Raw genomic sequence first — 27,476 nt, forward strand, 5'->3', positions numbered from 1 at the left:
TTATGCAAGAGCGTCTCGTTCCGCTTAGGTTTTGCTTCTCCTGGAGAGTAGCTAGCATCTTTGCTAAGAAAATTATTCACCTCTTGAACACGCTCTCGTCTGCTAATAACGTTCGTGAGTGATTGCGTTTTGCTTTTGCTGTCCCATTTCTGTGTATTCATTTGTGCTAATGGCTTGGCTTTCATTTTCGTACGTGTTTAAAAAAGGCCCGTTCTATCCCAAACATTCACAGGGGGTCCCCGTCGTAAGAAAGACACGGCCGGTATGATGCCCTTGCTCTAAGCATTAACCATGCACATTTTCTGCAAGGGCTTTTGATAGTGGTCATAGATGGCTGTATATATATATATATATATATATATATCTATAGGATCGAGGTGACATAAGCTCACCGTGGCGGAACCTGCGATAACAACACCGTCAGCACGTTGCCACGCTCAGCACACCCAATGTCTGTAAAGTTTTCACTTAATTGAATTGTATATTGTTGGTACAACTAAGTCATGTTCAAAGCCTTTGTTGCTGGCAGGCTTCTGGGTCACCGGCATATTCTTCTTGTGGAGTGAGAGGATGCCAGTCCTGCACAAAAAATATAAATAAATAAACACCAGTGGAACAAGTTGTCATCGAAGGTTAGCTTGGGGGCCAACCGCAACACAGTCCTGAGCCGAATGTTCTCAGTGCTTTCATTCTAACTACTGTCTATGTGCTTTCCGGACAAACTTACGAAGAGTCGGATATCTTGGAAGTATGAGATGTGTCTCTAAGCCGAAACTTCGACGTCTACTGTAATAGCATTTCTCTGAAAAGTTGGCTAATTACACGGGGCTCAAGAACGTGCCTCAGAGAGCAAAGAGAACTGGAGAACAATAGTAGGCACACACGAAAACGCACTTGTTTTTATGGCGGCTTGATGGACGCAGTAGAAGCCAGTATGCTCGCAAATACGCTATATTTAACAGCGTAATTGTGGCGTAAAGCATGCAGTGCCCACTTGGAGAAATCGAAACTACTCGATACATACGAAAATATTTTGTAGTAATAAGCATCAAATACGTTGTTCAAATTCTACATTGCGTTCTAATTAGCCGTGATCTTTTTACAGCTTTAAAATATCACGGAACTGAACCTGCTTCTTGAGTGCTGCAACATTGTAAAGAGCAAACGCTTGTTTCAATTACCTGTACGTACTGTAATGGTGTGCAGCAAACATCCATTTCAGGGAGCGGAGGAGCAACGCCGGTTTCTCCAGAATGCACGCACTCACCATTCATTCAAGGATGGCTTCTCCTTTTCCGGAGCCGGTGATTCACCGGCGAAGAGCGGGCAGAAGCAGATACCCTGTCCTTTGCCAAAGTTCTCGCCATCTTCGATGGTCTGCGGAAGGGCTGTGCCCGCCGACTCCGGCAGCAGGAACAAAAGCACGCTGGCCACCAGGGCCAAGCTTCCGGTCACCAGAAAAGGAATGTACTCGTCCAGCACAGCCTAGAAAGACATTTACATGAAGCGTACAGCATTCTGACCTGACTCAAGTTACACAGTCCAAGAATGCGATCATCGGGCGGGATCAGCCGCGGAGGACCAGCCTAAATTCTAAGAACTTTGGCTCCTCTTTTATACATGTGAGAGTCAGATGTGTAGCACTCTCTTTAGAGGGGCACGTTGACTCTCTTTAGAGAGTCACGTTGAGTTTCTTTAGGAGATTCATGGGACGCACGACGTTCCAAAAGAGAGTCAATGTGACTCTCTAAAGAGAGTGTTACACATGTGACTCTCACATGTATAAAATAAGAGTCAAAGGACACCTTTTTTTTAGAGTGTACGACGCCTGCCATTAATAATATGTGTGGTTTAACTTGCCAAAACCACGATATGATTATGAAGCCCGCCGTAGTGAAGGGCTCCGGAAATTTTGACCATCTGGTGTTCTTTAATGTGCACTGACATCGCACAGCACACGGGCCTCCAGCATATTGCCTCCATCGAAGTGCGGCCGCCGCGACCTTCGAGTCAGCAGAGTCAGCAGCCGAGCACCGTAATCACTGTACGTACCACCGCGTGGCGGACAACGGCTACTACCGCCGAAGACATGGTAAATACTACCGGTTACTTGAAGAAATGTGATGGTGAATAAATCGTTAAACGTACGCTACGCCATTTGTAGTACTTATCAGACTAAAACCGTGCAATTTCTCTCAACGACGATGCTTGTGTACTTCAATATAAACCTAGGCCGCCGCGGTTGCCTATAGTGGTTAAGGTGCTCGGCTGCTGACCCGGACGACGCGGTTTCGACCCCGGCTGCGGTGGTCGCAATTTTGATGAAGGGGCGATGTTATATGCTCATGTGTTGTGCGACTTTAGTGGGTTAGAGAACTCCTGGTGGTCCACATTATCCGGAGCCCTCCACTCCATCGTCTCTCATAGCTCGAATAACTTTGGGACGTTAAACCCAATCAACCAACAAACCGACCGACCTACTGACCGGCCGAAACCATTTACCTTCCGTGGCAAGTAGTAATACCGAAACGCGACCATATTAGTTGATATTACGAAGTTGGTCACAGCGTATTCAGAAACATTAGAAAGTGTTTAAAGGGCGCCAGGAAAGTCGGCAGTCATGAGTTCAACAGTCATCGCTGTGCGCAACTAAACCTGTTGTATAGGTATGCTCATGAAAATATGCACTTGGTATCTAAAATGGCCAAATACTAGAGAAGTTCGGACGGTACATACCAAGGAGGCGACCTGGGCTCCGAGCTGGCTGCCCACATCTCCCAACATTCTCTGAAGCAGCACGGCGCGGCCTCGGATGACAGTGGGGAACACCTCGGACGCCACCTGGTACGTGATATTGTAGCCGCCGGAGAATGACATTGTCAGCAGGGCCACCATGATGAGAGTCAAAGTGCCTGACCCTGCGGACAAGTGGTTGCCAGGTCAGCGAAGAAAGCTCTTGGCGACCAGCTCCCTCGCTTCGAGAGCAAGAATAGCAAGAAAACAATGCTACCAGCAAATGGCGTCACTCACGTTGTCTGAACATCCACATTAGAAGGCAGATGATTCCACCAGCGAGCATAGACAAGCTATTGGGCCAGCGTCTCCCAAGTGCGTCCAGTGAAAACATACAGAAAATGTTCATAGGAAGCTCGAACGCCAAGGCGACCGAGTAGGTGGTGTACAAGTCCAAGCTAAGTGTTCCAAGCTGCACGGTGGTCCCATTGTAGCAGATACTGATCATGAACCTAGACATGACAAAGACAACAGGAGCTGTGAGAGCCTTCCTTAATGGGTTCGTTTTCCTCGTTAATCTGGCAGTTGCACGGAACAGCCATCAATGAACGAAATCTTGCTATCCTTATTTTTTCTTTCATTAAGAAAGAAAAAAGAAGGCCTGAAGAGTCTTTTTTGATATGAGAGTGTAACGCCATTTTTATGACCTTGTGATATACTAACACAATCTTGAGCATATTTCGCTTTCACACTCTTCAGTGTACTTTTCTTGTTCGCGTGTTCTATCGATCCATTCGAAAACAACTAGACCAAAGTTGTCTTTTCATACACTGCCACTGACACTACACCAGTTATCTTTCAATTTGCAAACCTTTATAATCCTAAGAATAAGTAGTGAAGAAATTCATGATTATTTGAAGTATACGAAATGGCCTGGCAATCCCTGACTCTCGTTATGTCGACAACTTCAGAACAAACCCAGCAATGTACGGCATCCTTGCGTACTTTATGTTTTCTGTACACTATTGTCCTTCTCGAAAGCGTAATGAATCGCCGCCGGACATATCACGTTCGCAGCGGCCACGCATATTTAACATCCTGCTCGTAACCTTGTGAATTGAATACGCACCAGGCGACGTATATCAACAGCGAAATCTTGCGGATGTTAGGAGACTTCAGCATTGCCATGGTACCATGCCAGAAGCTTGGAGGCTTTTCGGCGTCCCTCTGTGTCTGCACATCATTAGCTGTTGCCTGTGAAAGGGGGAGTGAGTGGAGTAATTAAAGGCGCAACGTAGGTTAGCAGTGACAGTACTCACGTCACTGGCATTGTCGTCACTCTGTGCAAATTTGTCAAACAGTAACAAAAGCGGTCACATGGGACGACAATCCACGCACCAAAAGTATTGCAGTGCTTGATGTACAAAAAAAGTCAGTTCCGCCTCAAGGCCGAAGCAATTAATGCGATAACAACAGATTTTAATGTTACACGAAGTAAGACTAGCGGCTGACTCCTTTAGCATCCGATCTGGCTTAAATCGACAAAACGCTGTGGTAAGGAAACGCGGCCGCTGCAGAGATCGAAGCGACCTTCGCGCTGTCTATCGTTTCATCGCAAACTGAGCGGTGAGCACCCTGTACGTACAAAGGTATGAGCCGTCTGCTAATCCCTACCAAGATAGGGCCCGCGCGACTGTACCCGGCCTATCGAGGTACCCAGTTACTACACAGCTACTACTAAAGGTACCCAGTTACTACCCAGCTACTACTAAAGCGGTCACATGGGATGACAAGCTGTACGTACAAAGGTATGAGCCGTCTGCTAATCCCTACCAAGGTAGGGCCCGCGCGACCGTACCCGGCCAATCGAGGTACCCAGTTACTACCAGGGCAACGCAGCCTCCCCCCCCCCTCCAGGACTCCCTCCCCCACTCCATGAACCTTACGCGCTGTGAAAGACGGCCGGCGCGTTTCCTCTCCGCTTGATCCGCGATCGTCGACTGCCTTCGCACGATTTCACTCGCACATACAACATACGACGCGCGAAAATATGCTGTCAGTTTGGACTTTATACGGAACCTCACGGCAAACGTCGATGGCGAAAATGCTCCTGGATTGCCCACATAATTGCTATCGCAATAAAATACATCACGAAAGCGCAGTCGTGCGTAGTGTCGTCGCTGTCGAAGTGCGCTTTCCTGCATCTCTCTGAAGCGCCCTTACGCGAAGGGGTTGTGAGGCTACGCAGATGAAGGATTGTAACGTGGGCGACCTTACAACCCGACGTCGCGCATGTTACTCATGATAACGGACCAGTGACTATGCTTCAACAATCAAATTTAAGGACGGATAGGCAAATTCTTAAGAGCAGAGTCGCCACCAGACTTCCCAATCTGTCTGTGGGACGCCGAAAGTTATTTACCAGCAATAATACTTCTTTCTGCAAATTTTACGTGATGCGATTCAAGCAATTTATAAAATTATTCGCTCCTCGTTCGCCAACGCCAAGACTCCGTCTCAGGCCACCCAAAAGAAGGAAACAGTTGAGATGGGAAAGGCTGGGGAGCTAACCAATTCACAGCATCAACAGTGTTGATGGGGCGCAAGTGCGCACAAAACACATTTAACGCACCTGTAAAAATATGGCGAACTTTTCTTGAGAGACATCCTTGCCGTTGATGCGCGCGATCCTCTGGAGAGTGGTGAAGGCCTCTTCGTTGCGGTTTACCGACAGTAGCCAACTGGAGGATTCGGGAAGCCACCTAAAGATATGTAAAAACAAGAGGGCGCCTATAAATGGCGAGAGCACTAATTGGTTGGAAATAATTGAATAAAATAGAAGTTCGAGCATTCAACTGAAATGTGCGAATAGTCATAGGAAGATCTTGACGAAGGAAGTATAGACGTAAACAAAGCGGCAGCTTGCAAAGTCTTTCATTGCCCATGCCGCCTCTTTTTATATATAGTGGCATTAAGCAAGACGAGTCTAAGCTCCTTGAATATTGCTGGTTCATATTTTGATGCTAGCGCCAGAAACAAGTGACAGAATGGAATGCCGAGCTGCGCAATACGTACACACTACGCCGTGGCACAAAGGCACACACACATTTTCAACATATACACACGTACACAGGTACGTACATATGTATACGTACATATATGCAGCGTCAAGCACGAATACCATCCAGGCAAGCATCCCATGGCGTCCAAATTATCGCACAAAATGGGTTCATGCATTTGGGAATTTTTCTCGGTCCTTTATCTTGCGCCTCGTTTTCGTTTACCGATGAGAATAAACGATTCCTAAGGCTAATGGTATGCATTGTTTAATTGCGACCTCTGGGGACGTTAAGCCTCACAGCGCACACCCTTCCATTTTTGCGGAATGTGTTGGCGTCGACGATCACACGCGCTTGCATAGCGCCACCAGATAGTGTGAGCTGCACCTCTCTAACTCTCACAGGTGAACCGCTCATACGGCCTGATCGCTGCTAATGAAGTCAACATAGTGAGCTGGAAGTTGCTGGAGGTTGCTGAAGGTTAAGCAAAGATATGCAGCTGCAAAATAAAACGAAGATCCGAAATGATCGACTTCATTGACATCGATGAGCAAGGCGACAACCTAGATCGGGCTGTAATAATGAATATATTGCCATTCTTCTGGCTCTCACTCACTTGAGAACTTTGGATTAACTAACTTTTAATGCACTTCTTGTTGAATGTGTGTTTCCCGAGTAGTAACTTACTGAACCGACGAATCTCCCGCTTGTCATTTGCTGCGCTACCGGTGCATGTTATGCATTGCCTTGTCAAACGTATAACCCCGAGAAAAGAGATAAAGCGGGATTTTTTGTACTCACTCGTCGACGCTAATTAACATGGTATCTATATTAATGCTCTTCTACTGCTCGCGTAGCCTGTTTACGGCAAGCATTGACGACTGTGGGACACTAAGAACTCTAAGCCAGGCGCCAGAGACCGCTGTGTTCTTGTAACCATTAGACAGGTTCTGAGTGGAACGGCTGAAGTGGTACAATTGCAGTGAAGCGTGATTTATTTATTTATTTATTTATTTATTTATTTATTTATTTATTTATTTATTTATTTATTTATTTTGTGACGACAAAGACTCCGATGTTCGGGCGCGTCGTAGTGAGATCGAGGCAGAGGAAGAAGAGGTTCAGACAATAGAACAGCCGGCCTATTGAACAGGCGTTGTGTCTATGTCTCTTGTTTCTCGGCATTACAATGGCGCAGTCGTCGAAAGGCTTCGGCGAACCCCAGCTGTTAGCTTGAGGCAACGCGTCTTCCAGAGGAACGCCGTCACGCTTCCTCGCTGATGGAACCCGCAAGTAGATCACCGCGGCAAGCATCCATCCCACCACCAGCGGACGGCGTCCAGGCCTCCATTGTGGTTCCGGGGAACTACTTGTCCGGTGACGTGCTACTTCGCGGCAACAATGCGCACGGGCTCCTCTCGCCCAGGGACGGCGTACATGCCTCCTCGCCACCACCTGCCAATCTGTCGGCGCTTCAGGCACCGTCCGTGGACGGCGTCCAGGCCTCCTCGGCGGCTCAACCCTCCTTCATCGACGCCGCAGTACCAGTTCATGACACGACATCGCACGGGTACCGGTTACCTCGGAACGCGATTGACGCTTCCAACGGCAAGGACCCCGGGAATGCCGTCCACGCTTCCCGCAGCGACAACGGCGTACTCAGTACTCCATCGGCACCCGAGCCGCTTAGGGGTGCTGTCCAAGCTCCCTCGGACAAGGGTCCCTCCTCTGTGAGTACGCTGATCGTGTCATACTCCTCGGACGTCACCACAGGCACCACGCGCGGATCGCCCGAGAGCGTCGCCGAGCTTTCCGCCACCATCGCGCGACTCCGAGTCACGGTGAACGCCTTGGCGGCGTCAATCTCCGTGCTGTGTCCTGCCGCCTTGCCAGCACTGCACTCGCTCAATGCCGCGTTGGCCGCCGCCGCCTCGCAAGACCATGAAGAGAGCTCACCCGAGAGCCGCAGAGAGCTGCGGTGTGCCCTCACGGAGCTCTCATACCAACTCGACTGGTTGGCGTCGTCATGCCCCGGAGTTTCGCCTACCGTAGCACCATCACCGGCTGCCTGCGAACTACCGGAGTTCCACGGTTTCCAGAACGACGCCGTCGACTGGGTGGCGACCGTAAACGCAATCGGAGCTCGCGAGTGCTGGACGGACCAGCAGAAGTGGTGCGTGGCCATTGACCGCCTTCGGAATGGTGCCGCGGCGTGGCACAGGTACGAAGGCGTGCGGCAGCAATCCTGGGCCGAGTGGAGCACCAGGCTCATAGCTGCCTTTGGACCAATTGACTACCACCTCGCTGCCACCACCCAGTCCAACCTCACCGCTACCGAGGACGGAGCTCTGAAGGGGCACCACCTCGAGGCTGCTACTGCGCAGTGCAGCTTACCGCCACGACAACTCGAGACAACATTCTCGCCACAGCAGTTGGTAACGCGTTCCCCAAGCTCATCTTCCCTTCGGGACTTGGATGTGCCGGCTCCTCTGGTGCTTCACACGCTACCAATTCAGGAGACGGACGAGTGCATGGCCACCAGCAACGTCTCTTCAGGCTCGTCGGAGCCACATCCCCGACTTCAAGCGCAAAAATTGACCGGGTGCGCAGATGGACACCTTGTGCTAAGTGAGCCAGAAAATGTAGCAGGGGAACTCAGAAGCACAGCGCCGGAAGAGCCACCTATACCACCTCCAGAGCCGTTGGGCGTCGATGAAAAGAAAGAGAGTGAGCGCCCCGTTGCTAACGTGCAGAATTTGGCTGAAGAAAAGCATTTTTCAGTCCTCCCAAAGCCACAGAATGTTCGAAACGATTGTCCGGATGGTCTTTCCGATTCTGACAATCATGCGGACGTAACAGAAAGGAAGCCACCCCAAGTGCCTCCTACGGGGCCTCCTCGGATGCTGTTCCGGCATCCTCTTCCGGGCATGCGGCGTCCACCGTTACCTCTGGAACAAAGCCAAACCCGGCAGCCAGAAGCATGTTTTACCGGTCAGATGACGTTGCAGCGTGGCCGAGATCGACCACTGCGATGCAGCCAGGGTCGGCCACCAGACCCATTTACGGCAGGTCCACGAGCCAAGTCACAGCGTGGCCGGGACCGTCCACTGCGATGCAGCCAAAGCCGCCCACCAGAGACACTGCCGGCAGCTCCGCGCGCTTGCAGTCATGGCCGAGTGTGATGACAAAGACTCCGATGTTCGGGCGCGTCGTAGTGAGATCGAGGCAGAGGAAGAAGAGGTTCAGACAATAGAACAGCCGGCCTATTGAACAGGCGTTGTGTCTATGTCTCTTGTTTCTCGGCATTACAATTTATTTATTTATTTATTTATTTATTTATTTATTTATTTATTTATTTATTTATTTATTTATGGTTCAAAGCTTCGCGAGGCGAGATATCAAGCCGATAAGTTTACAGGAAAACTGCGAAAACGCTCCAAGTGGTCCTTAGGAAACAATAATGTGCATTGTGCTCTCTCTTAATTTATGCATGCCGCCACGAGAAAACCATAACAGTCACTCATCCTGGAAAGTCAGCTTCGGAGTTAGCCAACTGGCACTGTATGTTACGTATCACACTATGGAACCTATCAACGTGTCCAGCTCAGGCCAGTCTAACAGTCTGCTCCAGAAGCTGCTTTTGTGGTACTTTTGTTTAGGTGATCTCTTAACGCGAAATGAGAGTGCCCACTCGGCGGCAGTTATAGTAACCAGCACGTGAGGTCAGAGTAAGGCCGTGTTGCTCTGCATTGGATCAAGGAAGGGGCAAAGTTGACTGCCTCGTGGCTCCGGACATACTCATTCGCGACAACTGTACACAAGTTAACTCACCACTTGAACCAATACTGGAATTATGGATTGTGTCGTCACAATACTGCGGTCTAGGTTGAAGGAAGTTGTGTGTGGGGGTTTTTTCGCGCTTTTTTCAAACATTTACGCTTGCGTTTTTCCTGAATTGTGAAACTTCTTTGTGCTCCTGTTATGGATGTTTTACGTAACTCACGAGTCAGCCCAGCGCTCGCTCCTCGGTTGTCGACCACCTGTACACCGGTCACGGTACGACAGCTCAAGAAGTGAGGTTGGCATTTCGCTGGCAGGTACTGAAAGGGCTCTTGTACAGTGTAGGTTAGCAAACCGGACAGCCTGGTTAAACTGACTGCCTTTCCTTCATTCGTGTGTTCGTGTCTTTCTCTTCCTCCCTTTCTCTCTCTGTTCTGTTATCTGATATCATTGTGGTCGAAACTGCGCAATAGGAAGGGAAACGAAGAAAGGCAAGACAAACGTGTCCCGTGTCCCGTCCCTTCGTGTCCCGTCCTATTGCGCAGTTTCGACCACAATGAACTCGTACCAACTCGCCCAACTCTCCACGCTGTTATCTGATATGATTTATGCTGACGGAACAGCAGTTGTTTGCTATGCACAGTGATTTTTCTTTTCTTTCGTAAATTGCCGGATTGTGTCTCGGACACTAAACAACCCAAAACACAATCCCTACGATTCTGTGAATATAATTATTCACAGTATTCAGCACGGAGGGGCTAAACCACGATGTTGTCTTCAAGTCACCATCTTCAAGTCCGACAGATCATTTGTCCCAATTTGCGTTTTCATGTTTGCTGTAAGTTGGCAATTGCGGCTGGATCAACGCAAGCGATTTAAGTCTTGTATGCATTCGGCAGTAGGGTTCTTTATTATTATTATTATTATTATTATTATTATATTATTATTATTATTATTATTATTATTATTATTATTATTATTACTGTTGTTGTTGTTGTTGTTGTTGTTGTTGTTTGTTTGTTTGTTTTGTTTTTTTGCTGCTGCAGCTCTGGCGCCTCGGGCCTTGGAAAGACCTATAGCTTCCGTTCCCTCCAGGGCGTAGACAAGGGGGGGGGGGTTCAACCCCCCTTCCTAAAATCTTCTATTTTTCTTGCGTATATATGCATGCATACATACAAACGCACGCGCAAACATGCATAAAGTATGGTTGAACCCCCTCCCAAAAATGAATTTATGGCGACGCCCCTGGTTGTCTCCATCGTCGGTTAGGGCGTCGCACAACCCTCCTACTGCACGCCATCCGCGTAAGATAAGACGCATTATCCGCGTTTAACATTACTTGCTCCTAACAACAACATGAGCAAATATGTGCTGCTTGGCACCGTGAAGGGCTTAGCCTATTATGCAGAGCGGCATTTATTTATAGTCGTTGGCGCTAACTACTCGAACCGCAGGAAATTTCCTATGCGACTCCCTAAAAATAAACAGGCACCACATTCGCAAAGCCTGTTTTTTTTTTTTAAGTGTACTCTGCCGTCACCTAGCTGCATTCACTAATGATATGTCCGATATCATGATAGGCTGACTCTTTCTCTTACGAAGAATTTTCGCACCCGTCACGGTGGTCTAGTGGTTATGGTGCTCGACTGCTGACCCGAAGGTCGCGGAATCGAATCCCGGACGCGGCGACCGCATTTCGATGGAGGCAAAATGCTAGAGGCTCGTGTGCCTAGGTTTAGGTGCATGTTAAAAAACACCACATGGTCAAAATTTGCTCATAATCGAAGTTCACAAACCGGCTTGACGGGGTGACCTCGGACGAAGTAGAAATCATGGACCACTACTCACAGTGTGACCATGAAGCGCAACACTAGCCAAATTCACAAACCGGCTAAACGGGGTGACCTCGTAGGGACTAAGTAGATATCATGGAGCACTACTCACAGTGTGACCATGAAAAGAACAGCGCTGAAGCACGCCGTCGTTTCGGTAAGGGCCCTCCAGTTCTGTAGCAGGTAGGCGTACCAAGGTGCCATCACGCCGAATACAGTCCAGGTGAGGCTCCATATGAAGGCCATCAGCGTCCTCCTTTCAGCTACGGTGTACTCCATGACTGCGTGGATGGCCCGCACAAAACGCTATACACGTGTCCGAGAAATGTTACACTGGATAAGAACAGCTTTGGTCGTAGTTTAACCGACCCTTATGCGCTCACGTGACTCGCAAGGCTGTGACACACAACGTCCCCGTTTTGAACGCCGGCACTATAAGGAAATCCGACAATTACGCAATCCCATGAGCCAGTAACTCATCGGTAAGAACGTCTTCTATGTAAATCTCTGCTTGTGTCATCTCAACTCTAAACCATTTACTAAAGGCGGACATGTATCAGTTCACCCTTAGAATTTATTGTCATCGCATGATCGATTGGACAGAAGGAACGAACAGAAATTGGCTCCTTGTTATTAAGAAAATATTTCTACCCATTATTCTCTCTTTCTTGCCCCTCACGCATAATTATGTGTTAACTTTCGTTCGCTAAAGATAAGTTGGACTTTACTGAAGCGAAAGCTGATATGCAACTTAATTCATGGCTATAAGCCTGAGCTATGTCGCGGAACTGAGGATGTAAAGTTATACCTAATAAAAACTTCGTGCAAATGCGCATTCGTCAGGAGTGCGATTTTGTTCGGACAGATTGTGTAGGAGTTTCATTTGAGGGCCTCTACAAAGGGACGAGCGCATGTCGTAATATTGAATAAGAGGGGGTTGCAATACATACCCAACACGAAGACCGTTGTCGTCACTGGGTACGCTCCTGCGGCAGCAAAGAACCTCAGTGCCGTGTAGCTTACGAAATCGGAGAAGAAGGCACCCAGTAGGTTGCAAACGGAACCTACTGCTATGAGCAACAGAGCCGTTTTCCGTCGTCCAATCCTGCGAAATTAGGAAGGAGAGCTAAGTTTAAAGGACATAGGCTACAATTCGGAAGATTAGTTATTCAAATTAAGAGACCTTTAGCAAGTAAACAGTACAATACAATAGGCGTAGAATTTTTCGTTGTGCTCTAGCGTAGCTGCGCATGCAGCTTTTACGGAGACATCTATAGCTAAATATGAATGCTTACTTGAAATCCTTGCGTTAATAAAAAATATACTTGCGGAAGTAGTTCTTACAATTTTTACTGGTTTACTTACCTTCTCCAATACACGTAGCTCGGAACATAACATACACATGTGGCAGTAGCGTAGTAGCCAGAAATTTTTTTCGGGGGCGATTCGACCATATATATATATATATATATATATATATATATATATATAATATATATATATATATATATATATATATATATATATATATATATATATATATATATATATATATATGTGTGTGTGTGTGTGTGTATACACACACGTTATGCATGTTCGTGCGTGCGCTTGAATGTGCCTGTATATATACGCATGCAAAATTCAAAAATTTCGGAGGTGGGAGGTGGAACCCTCCCCCCCCCCCCCCCGCCTAAATACGCCAGTGACATGTGGGGATGCTTGCGTCCCCTTATATTGACATTCCCAAATGGCTTGCGTAAGCTGGCTTTTGCTTTATGCGCGATCACGCCGCGGTCGGTGTATTTGCGCAGCAGTGCGAGAGATGACGTCAGCACTACCGCGGTGACGCCAGCTGCCAGCGAGTGGCGGGAGCGCCATGACGAATAGGCTTCTTAATCTGCAGTGTACTGGAATGCTTCTTGTGCAGTACACTTATTCTTTCTCTTTGGCATTGGAACGGCGTCGCGCGGAGTCGACTTTCGCTCTCTCGGAGGGATGCTTCGAGGGTCTGTCCCGCGGGCACTTTCCCGTTATCCTCGAATGCGCCTTCGTTCGCGAAGCATCATCCGCTAACGGCATACATGTGGGGTTCCAGCAGCGGTGAACATTACTCGCTCGGTACCCTGACCGATTGAGTCGAACATACCCTGATTCCGCAACTCCTTGCAATGACATGCTTTAGGTCGTGTAATTGGTCTGTTTAGAAACATACTGCTCAGAAAGCCCTTTATTTGCTTGCGCTGTTGTGTGCTGCGTCACATTTTCCCTTAAGCACAAGAGATTCCACACCAAAACTCAGTTTGTAGTTCCCGTGAACCACAGCGCACCGAAATAAACCTTTACGTTTTGAGAACACCGTCACTGTTGGCTTTCATTTAAGTTAATGGGCACTTGTACGTATTCTGCCCCTCAAGTTCCGGTCCCCAGAAGTGCGCTCCTGAGAAGACGTGAGCGCATGAATTCCTACGAGTATTGAAGCATTGAATTCCCATGTCACGCACTACTCGATTCTCGACTCCGGTTACCACATGCCAATAGATGCAGATAACTCACAGGCTCCCTCATGTATTCGCCTAAAACGACTCGAAGGAGGAAGCCACCCGGTTTCGTCTTCATGCCCTTATATCACGCGAACGCCGCACACGCACAGATCGCGCGCCTCGAGCCACTAGGCGCACGGGTGGTCACGTGACTTTAGGCCAAGCACCTGTTTCTTACCTCTCTAAGATGCAGCAAATGCGCAACTCGCGTGTACGAGGCGCGCGGATGGTCATGTGACTTTTCGTACGACACGCCCTCTGTTCGTTCAAGGTCACGTTCACATCAAACATATAAGGCTTTCGCCTTAATATCCAAAAAGCTTCCGTTTAGTTAACTTTTTATACGCATTTCAAAGCAGTTCTGGCAAAAGCCCCTCGATGTAGTGAAACGCAAGGCGCGTGCTTTCCGCTCACCCACTCAGGTTATCGTGCGAGTGTGTGGGCGTCAGGAAGCGATTAAAATGTATTTGGGTTTCAAATCTCAGTCAGGCACGTGCGAGCAAGCTCAAGTGAACGCACGTGTCGCGGTGATATCTCTGAGGTGCTGCAACTCGCGGGTAAATTCAGCTACACCATTGTTTGATTAATGAGCTGTGACGTCAAGAAACGTACAGGATATGTCTGTACTGCCATGCCACCGCTGCAGCTATTCGCGCTGTCTATTAATGGCCAACGAGTTCGACATCCAAACGTGCTTTCCGCTTTTACGCTGAGCATAATTTTTACGTACGGAAACAGCAGCTTGACGGATATAGGTATATATAAATACCATAGAAAGATAAACTGCTCACTGAAACTTTTAGTGCGTCCCAGCTGCTCGAATAGCCATTCACTGATACGCTGTCATTCCGTGGTGTTTTTATTTTAGTATGCACTCGAAATGGAGAAAAACTAAATCAATAAATAATGAATTAATAATCATGCATATAAACAATCAAATGGCTCCTTCGTACACTATCCGTTCGCCATCGCATTCACATTTCATCATAGTAAGCTGTCGCATTTCATTATCGCATTTCATAGTAAGCTGTCGCATTCATCATCGCAGTCGCATTTCATCATGTTGAACGCTATTCAGTGATGCCGAAGGCATATCAGTATGTCCGGGCAGCGCCTCCTCTATTTTTCAGTGCCTGGGCGAACGCTCTCCTCGGGCCGTCGAGCGCGCGCTCCGCGTCCGCTCGCCGCTGCCGCGTGGTGGCGCTGTGCAAGTAGACTACGGGAAGCTGGCGCTGAACGGCCGCGCATATCACGAAGCTCACGAATTCGTGTTTTCATCCGAGTTTAATTGCATTTTTGCTTCTTGCAGGCTTTCACAGGTACAGGGGGACAAGATGAAACGCGAACATAGCGGCGTGCTGTTTTCATCACGCCCTAACGGTGGTGGCAATAAAAAGATGCTAGAAGGTCTTTTATTGTGCATGGATGACGCCGTCTCTTCATGTCATCCAGGCTATAACCACTTGAAAATGAATGCGCAACAGCAAAGAATGCAGATGCCGCATATTCGCCTGTCTTTCCATCCCCGCTGTACGTATTCCGCAGGCAGTCTGTCAGTCCGTGCTGCCGGTTCGATACTTGCACTCAAGTTTGATAGTATTCGCGTCTTATTTTCTATTTCAGGCTATTGCAACCGCCCCAATGCCTTAGTATGTCATACGGTTGTGTTCCACTCTGCAAATGGAACTGAAAGAAATCACGATTGTCTTCTTTTTTATTTCCCTTTCTTAAGTAATGCACATATGAAAGTATGTGCATTATTTAGCCCTACATTTTCATATCTCAATATGTAAGTACTGTATGTACATGGCGCCTACATTAAACCGATAGCTCAATAAAGAAGCGTACCGATGATCGCGACTCAAGCTCCGTCGCTTCGCGCGAGACTTATTGAGGGGCCGAGGGGGGGGGGGGGGGGGGGGGTGGCGAGGGGTTTCGGAAGCTCCGGCAGGAACTGCGTACCTTTACCGACATGGCGCGGTCGGGCGTGTGCTATTTCGACGGTGATCAGCAGACGGTTCATACCTTGGTGCCTGCTGTGTTCTCACTGCTCAGTTTGCGTGGAAGGGATACTGCACGAAAGTCGCTTCGCTCACTGAACAGCTCGCCGTCGGCGTAAGGAAACGCTCACATTTCCTTACGCCAGCGTTTCGTTGACTTACATGAGGTTTCATGCTAAAGGAGCTAGCTGCTAGCCTTACTTCGTATAACATTCAGACTTGTACACGTTACAGAAAATAAGTAGCCAATTACAATTACAATTACTTTCTTTAAAATGTAATTGATGGCAGTGGTCAACTACAGCTCCAGAAATGTAACTGAGAAATTACAGTAATGTAATCGATTACTTTTGCGTTACTTTCCTTCAGAATTTTATTGCCGTAACACAATAACACAAGTTTACTCAAGCTACAACGAACTACTTTGGCTTACATGGTAGAGAGAAGGCTGGAGGCTTGCGTGAAGGCTGGGATTCTTACTGCGGCTTGTGTGATATAGTGTTACACGTTGTTAACTTTCAACAGGAGTTGTTTTTCAAAGTTGTCGTCGCTTATTTTTCCACGTTTCCTCGTTAAGAGGTCAGCTGCTACAGTGAATACTCTCTCAATGCATGCAGTGGAGGGAAGCGCGGTATTATAACGTAGGAACACCTTGCGCACCAGCTCGTAGATGCTCAGAGCTTCGATGCTAGTGCCGATGCCCTCTATGAAGCCTTGCGCTTCGATGTTGCTGGCGCTCGGGTAAGGCGTTGCAGGCACGGCCAAGAAAAATGTGAAAAAATAGACTCTGTAGGGATCCCCCTTCTGACAGGACGGAGCGTCCCTACAGAGCGGTCGCATACTTTTCGTGACGAAAACAGCCGTAGAAGACTGGTTACAACTTGAATTTGTAAAAGAAAAGTAATGGATTACCGCTAATCAGTTACGAGAAAATGTAACTGAATTACTCAGAACGTTACGACTTCTAAAAAGTAATCGATTATATTAAAAATTACAAGAAAATGTAACTGATTACAAGTAATCGATTACTTGTAACGCGTTACGTACAATTCTGATAACATCCCAATTTGTTGCTGTCGCATTCATTGCTTCGCCCTTGCGGTAAAACCGTAACCTTCTGTATCCTCCTCCTCGTCATGCGTCGTTTAACTGCTTAGGAAACAGGGGTATTCAGTTCTAAACATCGGGTTTAATGCATTCTTTTCACCCAATTATACATGCAATTCTCTCAGAAAGTATTGCTTCAGCCTTCTCGTTTAAAGAGAAGCAATGCACAGGATCTGCTGCGCACTGAAGTGGAATTTGTTTTAACCTTCCTTCGAAGGTATGTGTGTGACAGCATTTTTATTGTCGTGTGATAAACGGCGTGCGCTACATTACAAAACATACTCATAAAAGGAAGAATCTGCGCACTTCGTGCCACATTTCTCTTTACACTTACACTGGGTCATTCAGTTACAAACTGTGTCTCGTGTATGATGGCCCTTCTGGCATCCAATGAATAGTGTTTGCCAAGCGCAGTGGTACACGCGATTGTGTTTTTTACCTTAACTTCCCATCTCATTTCTCAGTGCCATTCGTACGGTACACATATGCACGGGACACATGTGTTAAACAATGCTGCTCTGACGTGAACGTTCACATACATAGTCTGCCAGCAACGTTGTTGACTTCATTTTTTGTTCGCGCAGCTGTTAGAAAAACACACGCTTATTCGAGTCCAATCATGACATTTTCTAGAGTTGTTACTGTTGGGGAGGCAACTAAGGACGATATTGTTCAGAGACTGACGGTGTTTTCAAACTAGGGCTATTGCGGAGACGCCTAGAGATGTCGCTTTTTCGCGAATGCCGGCGGATCGCCTTTTTTAGGGGCGAAGCTCCTCTTAGTCTAACCTTGTCACGTCTCCGTTGTCCGGCGTAACCACCTTTGCAAACTGCCCACTACTTCGTCTTTGCAAACATCCCTCTACGACCCATCACCGATCCTTTGCAAACTGCCTACTACTTCGTCTTTGCAAACATCCCACTACGATCCATCACCGATCCATTACTTCACCGACAATAAAGCCGTTATAATGAAGGGGGAACGGAAGCCACCTTTCCAAACTGCCCACTACTTCGTCTTTGCAAACATCCCACTACGACCCATCACCGATCCATCACTTCACCGACCATAAAGCCGTTATAATGAAGGGGGAACGGAAGCCACGTCTAGCTATCACTTACGATTAATAAAATTTCTTGTATAAATATATACAGTGTTTGTCACGTCTTTGATGATGTACTGGGCTACCGCTTTGATTACTGCTGGGCGAAACCACTGAAGATTTCGCGGTGTAACGATGATTGCTTCAGGATCTTCGCCCAAGCTCTTCATCATTCACCCGTGGATATGCTGTGAATATTTTTTTCTTTTTGTGACCACTCATTTTTCGTGGAAGTCATCTGGCAGATTCCTCACCATAGGCGTGCGCACGGGGGGGGGGGATGAGGGGGGGGCAGGGAGGGCGGCCGACCCCCCTAGTCACCTAAGATGGAGGGGGGCACGAAGTCTGCCCCATACATTGATATAATAGGGAGGGGGACGCTGCGATGAACCTTCGCCCCCCCCCCCCGAAAGGGAACCCTGCGCACGCCTATATTTCTCACTGCACGTCTGGTGTTCCTTCGAAGCAGAATTTGTTCAGTTAAGTCGCTAGTGCTTTCTGCGTATGCTTTTCGTTAATACCAGTTACTGTCCCCTTATCCTGAACCACTTTTCCAAACAACCACTGATTGACCACAGTGTTGGTGTTTATTGCTCCACGTATCGGGGGGGGGGGGGGGGGCGATGGGCAAGAAGCTACGTCAGCGCTCGTCATGACCTTGAACGCGCGTCATGGAACGCCTTCGTGCACTTTCGGTGGGATTCTGGTGCGCGCTAGTGTTGCTACTGTGTGATTTTAGCATACTATAGAGCACGGTGCCAGCACGTGGCGGCACCCCGTGGCAAGAAGCGCATCAGGTCCAATCGCCGCTCTTGATTAATGCCGACTATCGGCCAATAGCAGCAGTCTACTGCATGACGCCATACAGCAGCCGCCGGCAGCTCCGAAGGGCGGGATCACAGGCCTCTGTATGAAGAGAGGGCGCTTGAGCATGTGGCGAATTCGCGCTCCGCTTGTAAACTCCTTGTCGCACACGACTGCAAGATTTGCCAGAGCTGCTCATGGCAGTGCTAGCTGTTCGTATAGAGTGGTTTTTCACAAAGCCCGATGGGTCGTTCAGGACCCCTTGAATGTGCAAGGATAATTACATATTGAAGGAATTGACATATTGCCATCCGATTACGGTCGCCCAAAGCGATGCACCTGAAATCCTACAGTCATCATCATTCATCATAACGCACGATTGATTTCTAAAGATTAAGGCACCAATAATAACTGAGCGAACTCTTCGCATAATATGCATTTCATGTTGTTGGTGCGAATAACTCATTTCGTGAAGGAGTTACGCATTTATCTAAAGTGACTCTTGTACCTCCGTTATTAAAATATCTGTTGCTGTTATAGCAACTTTAGTTGCTCGAATAGCTACACGTTCGTGAATCAATAATATTGCGGCAGGTCACTGCGAACACCATAGAACGCATGTCATAAAATATTAATTCTCGCTGCATAATTTCATTCACCCAAATAAGTTCGTCATTTTAGCACAAGAAACAATATTCACGGTTATTAGTCGGCTCACGTGGACAACGGAAGAAATTAAAACGGCAAAAAAATACAAGGCCGCGAAAACACCCTCAATTTCCGAATGCGTGCCAAGGCAAACACTAACAAAATCTGTCGTTCATACCTATCGGCTATAAGACCAGAGACAAAGTAGCTCGTCATTGATCCCGCCCAGAAAACTGTATGGATGGTGTATGTTTTCCAGCTCTCTGTGCACACCCAGCCGTTCTGAAAGAAAAGAAAATACTAATTAATAAATGTCACCGATGAGGTATCGTACTGAGCAATTCTAAGTCATGAAGCAATTTTTCATATCACGCCACCAGATCCTGTTCACCTTTTCCGGCGGCTCAACCTTTAATTCCAGGCGCATGGTGTCTATAACTATAAAAAATGTTCGCAGCTTGCACTATAGAGGCGCAAGGCTGGAACCAACAGCGGAGCTAGTGTTCGACCTATCTAAGTTTTGCTAGTATGGCTAATTCCAAGCTTCTGCTAGAGATGCTAAGTTTTTGCTAATAGTGCTAAGTATATGGCTCCACTTGGCTATTCTCCGGTTTCGGTCGGTTCCCTACGCTACGCACGCCACGTGGTTTTGGCAGGAACATGTCACGTGACTAGCTTTTACGTGGTTCTGGCGGGAACATGTCACGTGACTAGCTACGTGATGTTACGTGATTTTAGTCATGTGACTAGTTGTTACGTGGTTTCGGCGGAAACATTTCACGTGACTAGCCGTTACGTGATGTTACGTGATTTTAGTGACGGGACTAGTTGGGCGGTTTATGGCGGGAGCATGTCACGTGAATAACTGTTACTTCACGTTACGTGATTTCAGTAACGTGACTGGTTGTCGCGTGTTTTGTGGGAACGTGTCACGTGACTAGATGTTACGTGATGTTAGGTGATTTTTAGTTATGTGACTAGTTGTTACGTGATGGTACATGATTTCAGTTACATGACTAGATGCTACGTCATGTTGCGTGGTTTTAGTCACGTGACTAGCTATTACGTGATGTTGCGTGAGTTTAGTCGTGTGACCAGTTGTTACGTGATGTTAAGTGATTTTCGGTCCCGTGACTAGCTCTTACGTGATGTTACATGATTTTATTCACGTGTCTAGATGTTCCGTGATGTTACGTAAATTTTCACGTGACTAGATCAATCAATCAATCAATCAATCAATCAATCAATCAATCAATCAATCAAAATTTTATTCATTCATAACACAATGTACAAGATAAGGATATACAGAAGGAGGTCCCGTAGTGTAAACTGAAATGGGACCTCCTATGCAATGTTAACATAAACATTTGATTGGCATCGACAGTAGCAATAGCAAGATTACAAAATTCAATAATAATGAGATACAGTCTGATGTTACGTGATGTTACGTGATTTTTATCGCGCGACTATTTGCGTGATGTTCCGTTACTTTAGTCGCGTGACTAGTTGTTACGGGGTGTTACGTGTATTTTATTCACATAGCGGACTCGCACATCATATTTATTGCATTCCACGCCGGACAAATCAGCGCACGTGTTGTGGGAGCGAAGCGGAAGATGAAGAAGAGGGCGGAGCGACCGCGTACTGGTTCATGATGATGATAATCCCTGTTATCATTACCCGGTGCAACTAAAAGCTTAACTAGCTCCGCTCCTAATAAGCTAAGTTCCTCTTGAGCTGGACACTGTATACAACGGAGCTTTCTTAAAGAAAGTGCATGTTTAGCAAACAGACCACGTGAAACGTCACAGAGTGCCGGGTGCCGTTCATTTCGGCTGGAACGTTGTTTGGACGGCTTCTTTCATGTGAAGCGGTTCTCGGTGCTCTGTTTACCGTATTACTGCTTTACCACGAACGTAGCCAACGTCTTCTGGTCCCGCGAATACTTATTTATTTCTGTTGCATATACTACATTTTATATTTGCCGGGCTTAAACATTTGTCCTGACTTTATTTCGAAAATTCTGCATGTGCCAATAAGCTGCTGATTTTGTGCCAAGAAAGTTGAACCTCTAGGGAAACAATTAGATGGCGACATCTTCCGCGTGAGGGCATTTCATGTTTCAGGGAAGGAAATCAGTTACCGCTTTCAGTATCATTGCTCGAGCGCAGATTGAAACGGAATAGCCAAAGTATCTTCAACCTCAAGCTATCCGCAGCAACCCATGCATTTATATTTTAAAGAAAAGCAGAAGAATAAAGCGCCAATTATTTCACTCAGGCGTTTGTGTCTGCAGACATTGCGCTGACCACTATCCGTTTCGCGCGAGAGTACCTTGTCTACGAGTAGAGGTCAAGTGATAAATATTGCCCTTCATGCTCTTTTTGGCCTGTACGTCAGTTCGGAAATTGTGGGAAATAAACACAGCGTCAAATTATATAAAAAGAGAGGCTAGCGAGAATTTAGCCATTGCACATATTGGTCTAAGTATCGAAAGGCCGCTACTGTTTTCCTACATGACTTCAAGAGCTCTTCTCACGACAGACTGAGTTGGATATTAAGCCAACCTGGAACAGTAAAAAAAAAATATATTCGTAACCGTAAGTAGAGGCAATTGATGCGCACATCTATTGGCAAAGTATCTTACGTCACAATGAAATATATTAAGACAGCGGTCACAGTTGACATCAGCGTTAAAGGCAGCTGGCAGGCTAATTCATGTCGGTCTATGGGCCCCGTAAATCGGCTGGGTCAGCGATGCTGTGTCGCCCCTGACATCTGAGCGAACCTATACACACAGCTCCGATTATCTTGTGCGTTCTGTGTCTTTTCCCTCTTGCAGCTTAGGAAACCAATGGTTCACCTGCTTTATGGACTTGCATCTTTCTTTTCTCGTACGGTGACTTGTACAATGCTAAAGATTCCCATTAAGGATATCTCATTAAGTTGTTCAGTGGAACACTTAAAAAACACTAACATAGTACGCTTTATACGCTTCTCATTACAGCGAAAGCTGTTATGAGATCATTTCAACGGCCGTTTTTGGCGCCGTAGTTGTCCGCCGCCGCCGCCGGTGTCTGTAATCGCTATCGCACGAAATAAGAAAAAAAAGAAGTAAGAAAAAATTTTCAGGATGGAACGAGGTTCGAACCTGGGCCTTCAGCGTGGGAGCCCAGTGTTCTACCTCAGAGCCATGCCGGTGCTCGAAACTGCGTTGCAAAAAGACCCTATACAGGTTTCATGTCGGGAAGTAACCACATTTTCTGCCACACTACATGTAATGTAGTGTGGCAGAAAAGTAAAATAACAACAAGGCGTCACACAAACGCGAATTCTGTAACCGGGCGTCTCACAATGCGAATTGCGCAACGAGTGGGTTGTTGAATGTTCCAACCCATTACAAAGGCCTCTGCGATAATTCTTCATCGTCATCAGCCACAGCATCAACAAAGTGCACATAATGCCTGACAGGTGTTTAGCGAGTGCCACGGTTCTCCGCAGAATGACGAAAAATTGCATAGTGGCTGCTTCCCTACTTCATAAAACTTATGATGATTTATAGCGTAGTAGGTTCCTCGCAAGTGCACTTCTGTTGGTTGCCAAGAAAGCCCATAAGGCTCTCATGATCCATTTCCTCGGGCTCTCAATAAAGTCAATTCCCTCTCACTCTCTCTCTCTCTCTCGCTCTTCGTTTCTCCGGTTAACGTAGGTTATAAAGCATGGTGGGACGGTTAAATAACGACCGGGCGTCACACAACATGAATTACGTAACTAGTGGGTCGTTTAAAGCTTCCAACCCATTACAAAGGGCTCAGCCATAATTCTTCATCGTCATCAACCGTCGCATCAACAAAATGCACATAATGCCTTACAGATGGTACCTCGCTCCTCCGCAGAAGAACGAATAATGTCGTGGTGGGTGCTTCCCAACTTCCCAAAAATTTTGATTTGTGGCGTAGTGGGTACGTTGCTAATGTACTTGTATTAGTAGCCACAAGAGAGTTTATAGCGGGTTCTAGAAATGCTGCTCTTCTAGCTTTCGTTGTGACTGTGCTGCGCTTTTCGCGCAGGCCTGGCGCTTTTTTTTTTTATCTGCTGTAGTTCATGCGCTTGCTTTTTTTTTTTAATTGTTGCTCCACGTAGCAACTCGAAAGCAACTCGGAATGAAAACATTTCTGGGACACAGAAGCATGATAATGCGAAATTAAAACAAGAAAGGTGAAAAATCTTTGAACAGTGGTATGCCGCTGGTGCCAATGTTGTCTTCCTTGTCTTCTTCAAGGAAGCAACGGCCTACACGCGCTAAGGTAGGCAGCTGCTTCCTTGAAGAAGACAAGACCACTTGGCGAAACATTGGCACCAGCGACATACCCCTGTTCAAAGATGTTTCATCTCTTCGAGCCACCATTTTCTCCGGAACTTTTGTCTTTTACGAATTAACTTAGAAAAAAAAGTATAAGCATGGCCGTTCGAACAGGACAACCGCCAAATTCCTATTGCAACGTTATTTGTTTAGAATCAACACCCAACAACCGAATACTTTCACATATAACTGCGAATGCGCACACACCTCCATCGCCACTGATGTGAAGAACTCGGCTGGGTTGAACTTCCATCCCGTTGGGCACGTCTGGGCACTGCCGTCGACGCTGGTAATGTTTACGCCGTTGCCGGACATGCTCACCAGTTGACAGCGCTGCTGCGGCAGCGCTGTGAAGTCATCAAAGTCTTCGAGAGCAGTGCCGTTCACGAAGCACCACTGGCTAGTTGGCGCGATGAGTAGGAAAACGTGAAAGAAGTAAGAAAGCGCCGTGTTTCCCGTGGCCAGAACCAGAGCCAGCATCATGATGGTTTTGTTGAAGAGGCCGAAGCCACCCACTTCCTTAAGCACTCTCTCAAACTCCATGGACTGAGTTACGTCCACTGCGGAGGGCGTCCCCTCCTGAGACGCTTGTGACCCTCTCTTGAGAGAAGAAATAGACATGGCGAAGTCAGCTTCAACGCAAGCTTCGAAATTGAGGTTATCGCGGTCCACTTAGTCTAAATAGTCGTAATACTTCTACTCCGCACATTTGAAAGGTCGGGCGGCTCACGCGTAGTTGCTCATAATGTTCACCTCAAACAATCAGATATCTGTTACATGCTCGACCACCTAAGCGGGTACGAAGCCTCCAGGTGCGAATGAGGCTTCAGCTCGAGTCTGACTCGTTTAAATGCGCGAACCGAAAGGCTCTGCAATGAAACTTTCGAATCAAACAAAAGCGCGACACAACGAAAGAAAAACAAAAGCGGCTTGCCAGAGCCGACGCGCACATGCTTCGCAGCGAACAGTGTTCTGTCAGCTGTGCGTGACGTGTAGTAGCAGTTTTCATTCATGGCGCACTCGCCGTTCGACTTTGACGTTTACGCCATGGTAGACGCCCGCTGGAAACTGCTTCGGAGAGTACAGCGTCCTATCGCAGAAGCAACTGAAACGATATTACGCGAAGACACTATTCCTAAAGCTCGCCGTAATTGGTACCAAGCTGAAATGAACTGTAAGCGGAAGCGCCAAGTTAACTTGTCTAGCAAATAATTAAGTGCATCTATGCTCCTACTCAAAATAAATACGACTGCGGCAAAATATGGTCTCTCATAGTGAATGCAGTGGTCCGTCCTTCATGCAAATTCCTGCGTATGGCACAAATTATAGCGCTGCCAACCTTCCGTTTCATTTTCTCGATGATATAGATCTCTCTTATGTAGGAAAAATTCCTGCAAGGGGGCTAAAGCTTTTTCAATTAAGTTTGCGTGTTAACAAATCACTATTTATTTATGCTCAAAATTTCAAGCCAAGCTCGTCCTTGTTGGCGTCTATGATGTTGTAAGAAGATAATTCGTCTGTTTAGCAAAGAAACCGCCGCCAGGTTCCTGACTGTTATGGTAATTTTCAATCAGTTCGTGCTCTTGCCTACCTGGAAGTTTTCTGTCTGTCATTTCAGAAGTGCAATGCAATCAGAACCTCCTAAATGGAGTTAAAGTTTGCCGCATTATCAAATTATAATTCTCTACAAGGACGTCGTTGTTCATGCACTGAATACGTTGGCCTTTTGAATAGCTCTATACCTCGATTAAGGTGGCTATTTGGGCAAGTTGGTGTGCGCTGTGCTAAGATGAGTCTATACCTCGGTAACGCGTAGTCACAGCTTCATACCTTAAAGGAGTATTGACACGACTTTAAAAATTTTTAGGATTGTTGCTCTAAATAAGAATACTGGTGTCGAAAAGCCTAAAACGAGTATTGTGGTGCCTGGGAATTAATCGTATGTATTTTAATTCCCGCTACCTTTAAAAGACATTTTCGATTTCGATATCAAGGGGGCGGCTTCTCAGTGACGTTACATAGCAGTGTGACGTCACGGGGATACAGAAACTCGCGACGTACTAGCAGCAAATCCGACTTCTTCTCGTGGTGAACATAAACAAGGATGAGTGAATTGCCGTCCAGTGACCCTGACAGTGATTTCTACGATTTAGGCTGCATGCAGGACGCAGAACTCGCAAACTCGAGGGAACTGTCTTGACTCGTCGGGAGAATGTCCATTGCAGCGGGGCTGGCTTGCAGATGCTCAGCGACGAAAACTTCAAAGTTTTTGGTTGGTAACAACTTTATTGATGGTGCTGCAGAGCTTGCGCCGACCGGGCTTTAGGTCTCCCACGTGGGGACGTCGAGGCCTTGCCTCACCGCCGCCTGCTGGACAGCCCAAAGTTGGTCGCCGAGGCTGGGGCTGCGCAAGGCAGCGGTCCACCGTGGCGGAAGGGTTCCGGAGTTAGCACCTAGCAGGTTTTTGTAACAGTCCCAGAACATGTGAGTTAATATGGCGACCTCAGTGTGGCAGACCTTGCATATATTTGTCGGGTATGTGTACGGGTAGAGTCTGTGAAACTATGCGGGGTTGGGGTACGTGCGCGTCTGCAGTTGTCTGAGGGCCGCCGCCTGCGTCCTGTTCAGCTTGTCGCTGGGCGGAGGAAAGGTTCGGCGGGCCAGGTAGAAGGCCTTGGTAATTTCATTATAGCTGGTCAAGCGGTCTCTGGTGTTGCCCCATAGACGACGGTCGCCGGTGCGGTTCGTGAGCTCGCGCGCCTTGGCGTGTACCGTCTCATTTAGGTTGCGTTGAGTCTCTGATACCTCTCCCATATGAGCCGGAAACCAGATGAGCCTAGTTGAAAATTCTACCGCCCGATGGACTTGGCTATTGCGCAGGATTCGGGCCGCTCATCGCGAGATCCATCCTTTGGTGAAGTATCTGACCGCTTGTCTCGAGTCGCAGATGACCGTCGTGCACGTCGGATCCGTGAGTCAAATTAAGATATTTTATATGTGTTCTCTGACTCCCATGTGTGGTCATCGTTGACACTACATACCAAGGAAACGAAAAATGCACCTTTTGCGATGTTTCAAAATCGTGTCAGTACTCCTTTAAGTGTTGCGAAGTGCAATTACGCTATCGCCACTCGACAGTAAGGAAAACTGAGCAGATCCCACGAACCATGGTATAGTAAGACAAACTGGGCAGATCCCACTTACCATGGGAATCGATGTTATGCAAAGCACGCGCAGGGAAGGCGGCTGTGACGTAATTTTTATACTGAGTGAAACGTTACGAAAGGACGCTAAAGATATGTACAAATGGTACACGCACACACATATGTTGAAGAGCCGCATATGTGTTATACAACCACACCTGCTTCGCGTGTCACAAAGCGGTTCTCAATCATTCTGACGTCTGTGGGAGTGCTATAACCCCCTGTCAGCGCCTCCTCTACTTTTCTGTTAAGCAGCGTGGGAGAGTAGGGCTAGTTGGTACGAGTTCATTCTGGTCGAACTGCGC

At 47.3% G+C, this 27,476-nt stretch overlaps 1 protein-coding gene across 1 annotated transcript; it reads right to left on the reverse strand.

Annotated features, from left to right (window-relative positions):
• Window positions 1-464: 464 nt before the first annotated feature.
• LOC119386186 (organic cation transporter 1-like) lies at window positions 465-24,511 on the reverse strand. The gene is made up of 8 exons (XM_037653524.1): window positions 24,176-24,511; window positions 11,517-11,710; window positions 5,366-5,495; window positions 3,863-3,987; window positions 3,130-3,245; window positions 2,737-2,918; window positions 1,268-1,485; window positions 465-579 (listed from the first exon to the last, which is right to left on the reverse strand). Exons 1-8 carry the CDS (start codon window positions 24,509-24,511, stop codon window positions 465-467), a joined length of 1,416 nt encoding a protein of 471 aa, XP_037509452.1.
• Between the last annotated feature and the right edge of the window lie 2,965 nt (window positions 24,512-27,476).

The sequence above is a fragment of the Rhipicephalus sanguineus genome, chromosome 3 (genome assembly GCF_013339695.2).
Source record: "Rhipicephalus sanguineus isolate Rsan-2018 chromosome 3, BIME_Rsan_1.4, whole genome shotgun sequence".
NCBI lineage: Eukaryota > Metazoa > Arthropoda > Arachnida > Ixodida > Ixodidae > Rhipicephalus > Rhipicephalus sanguineus.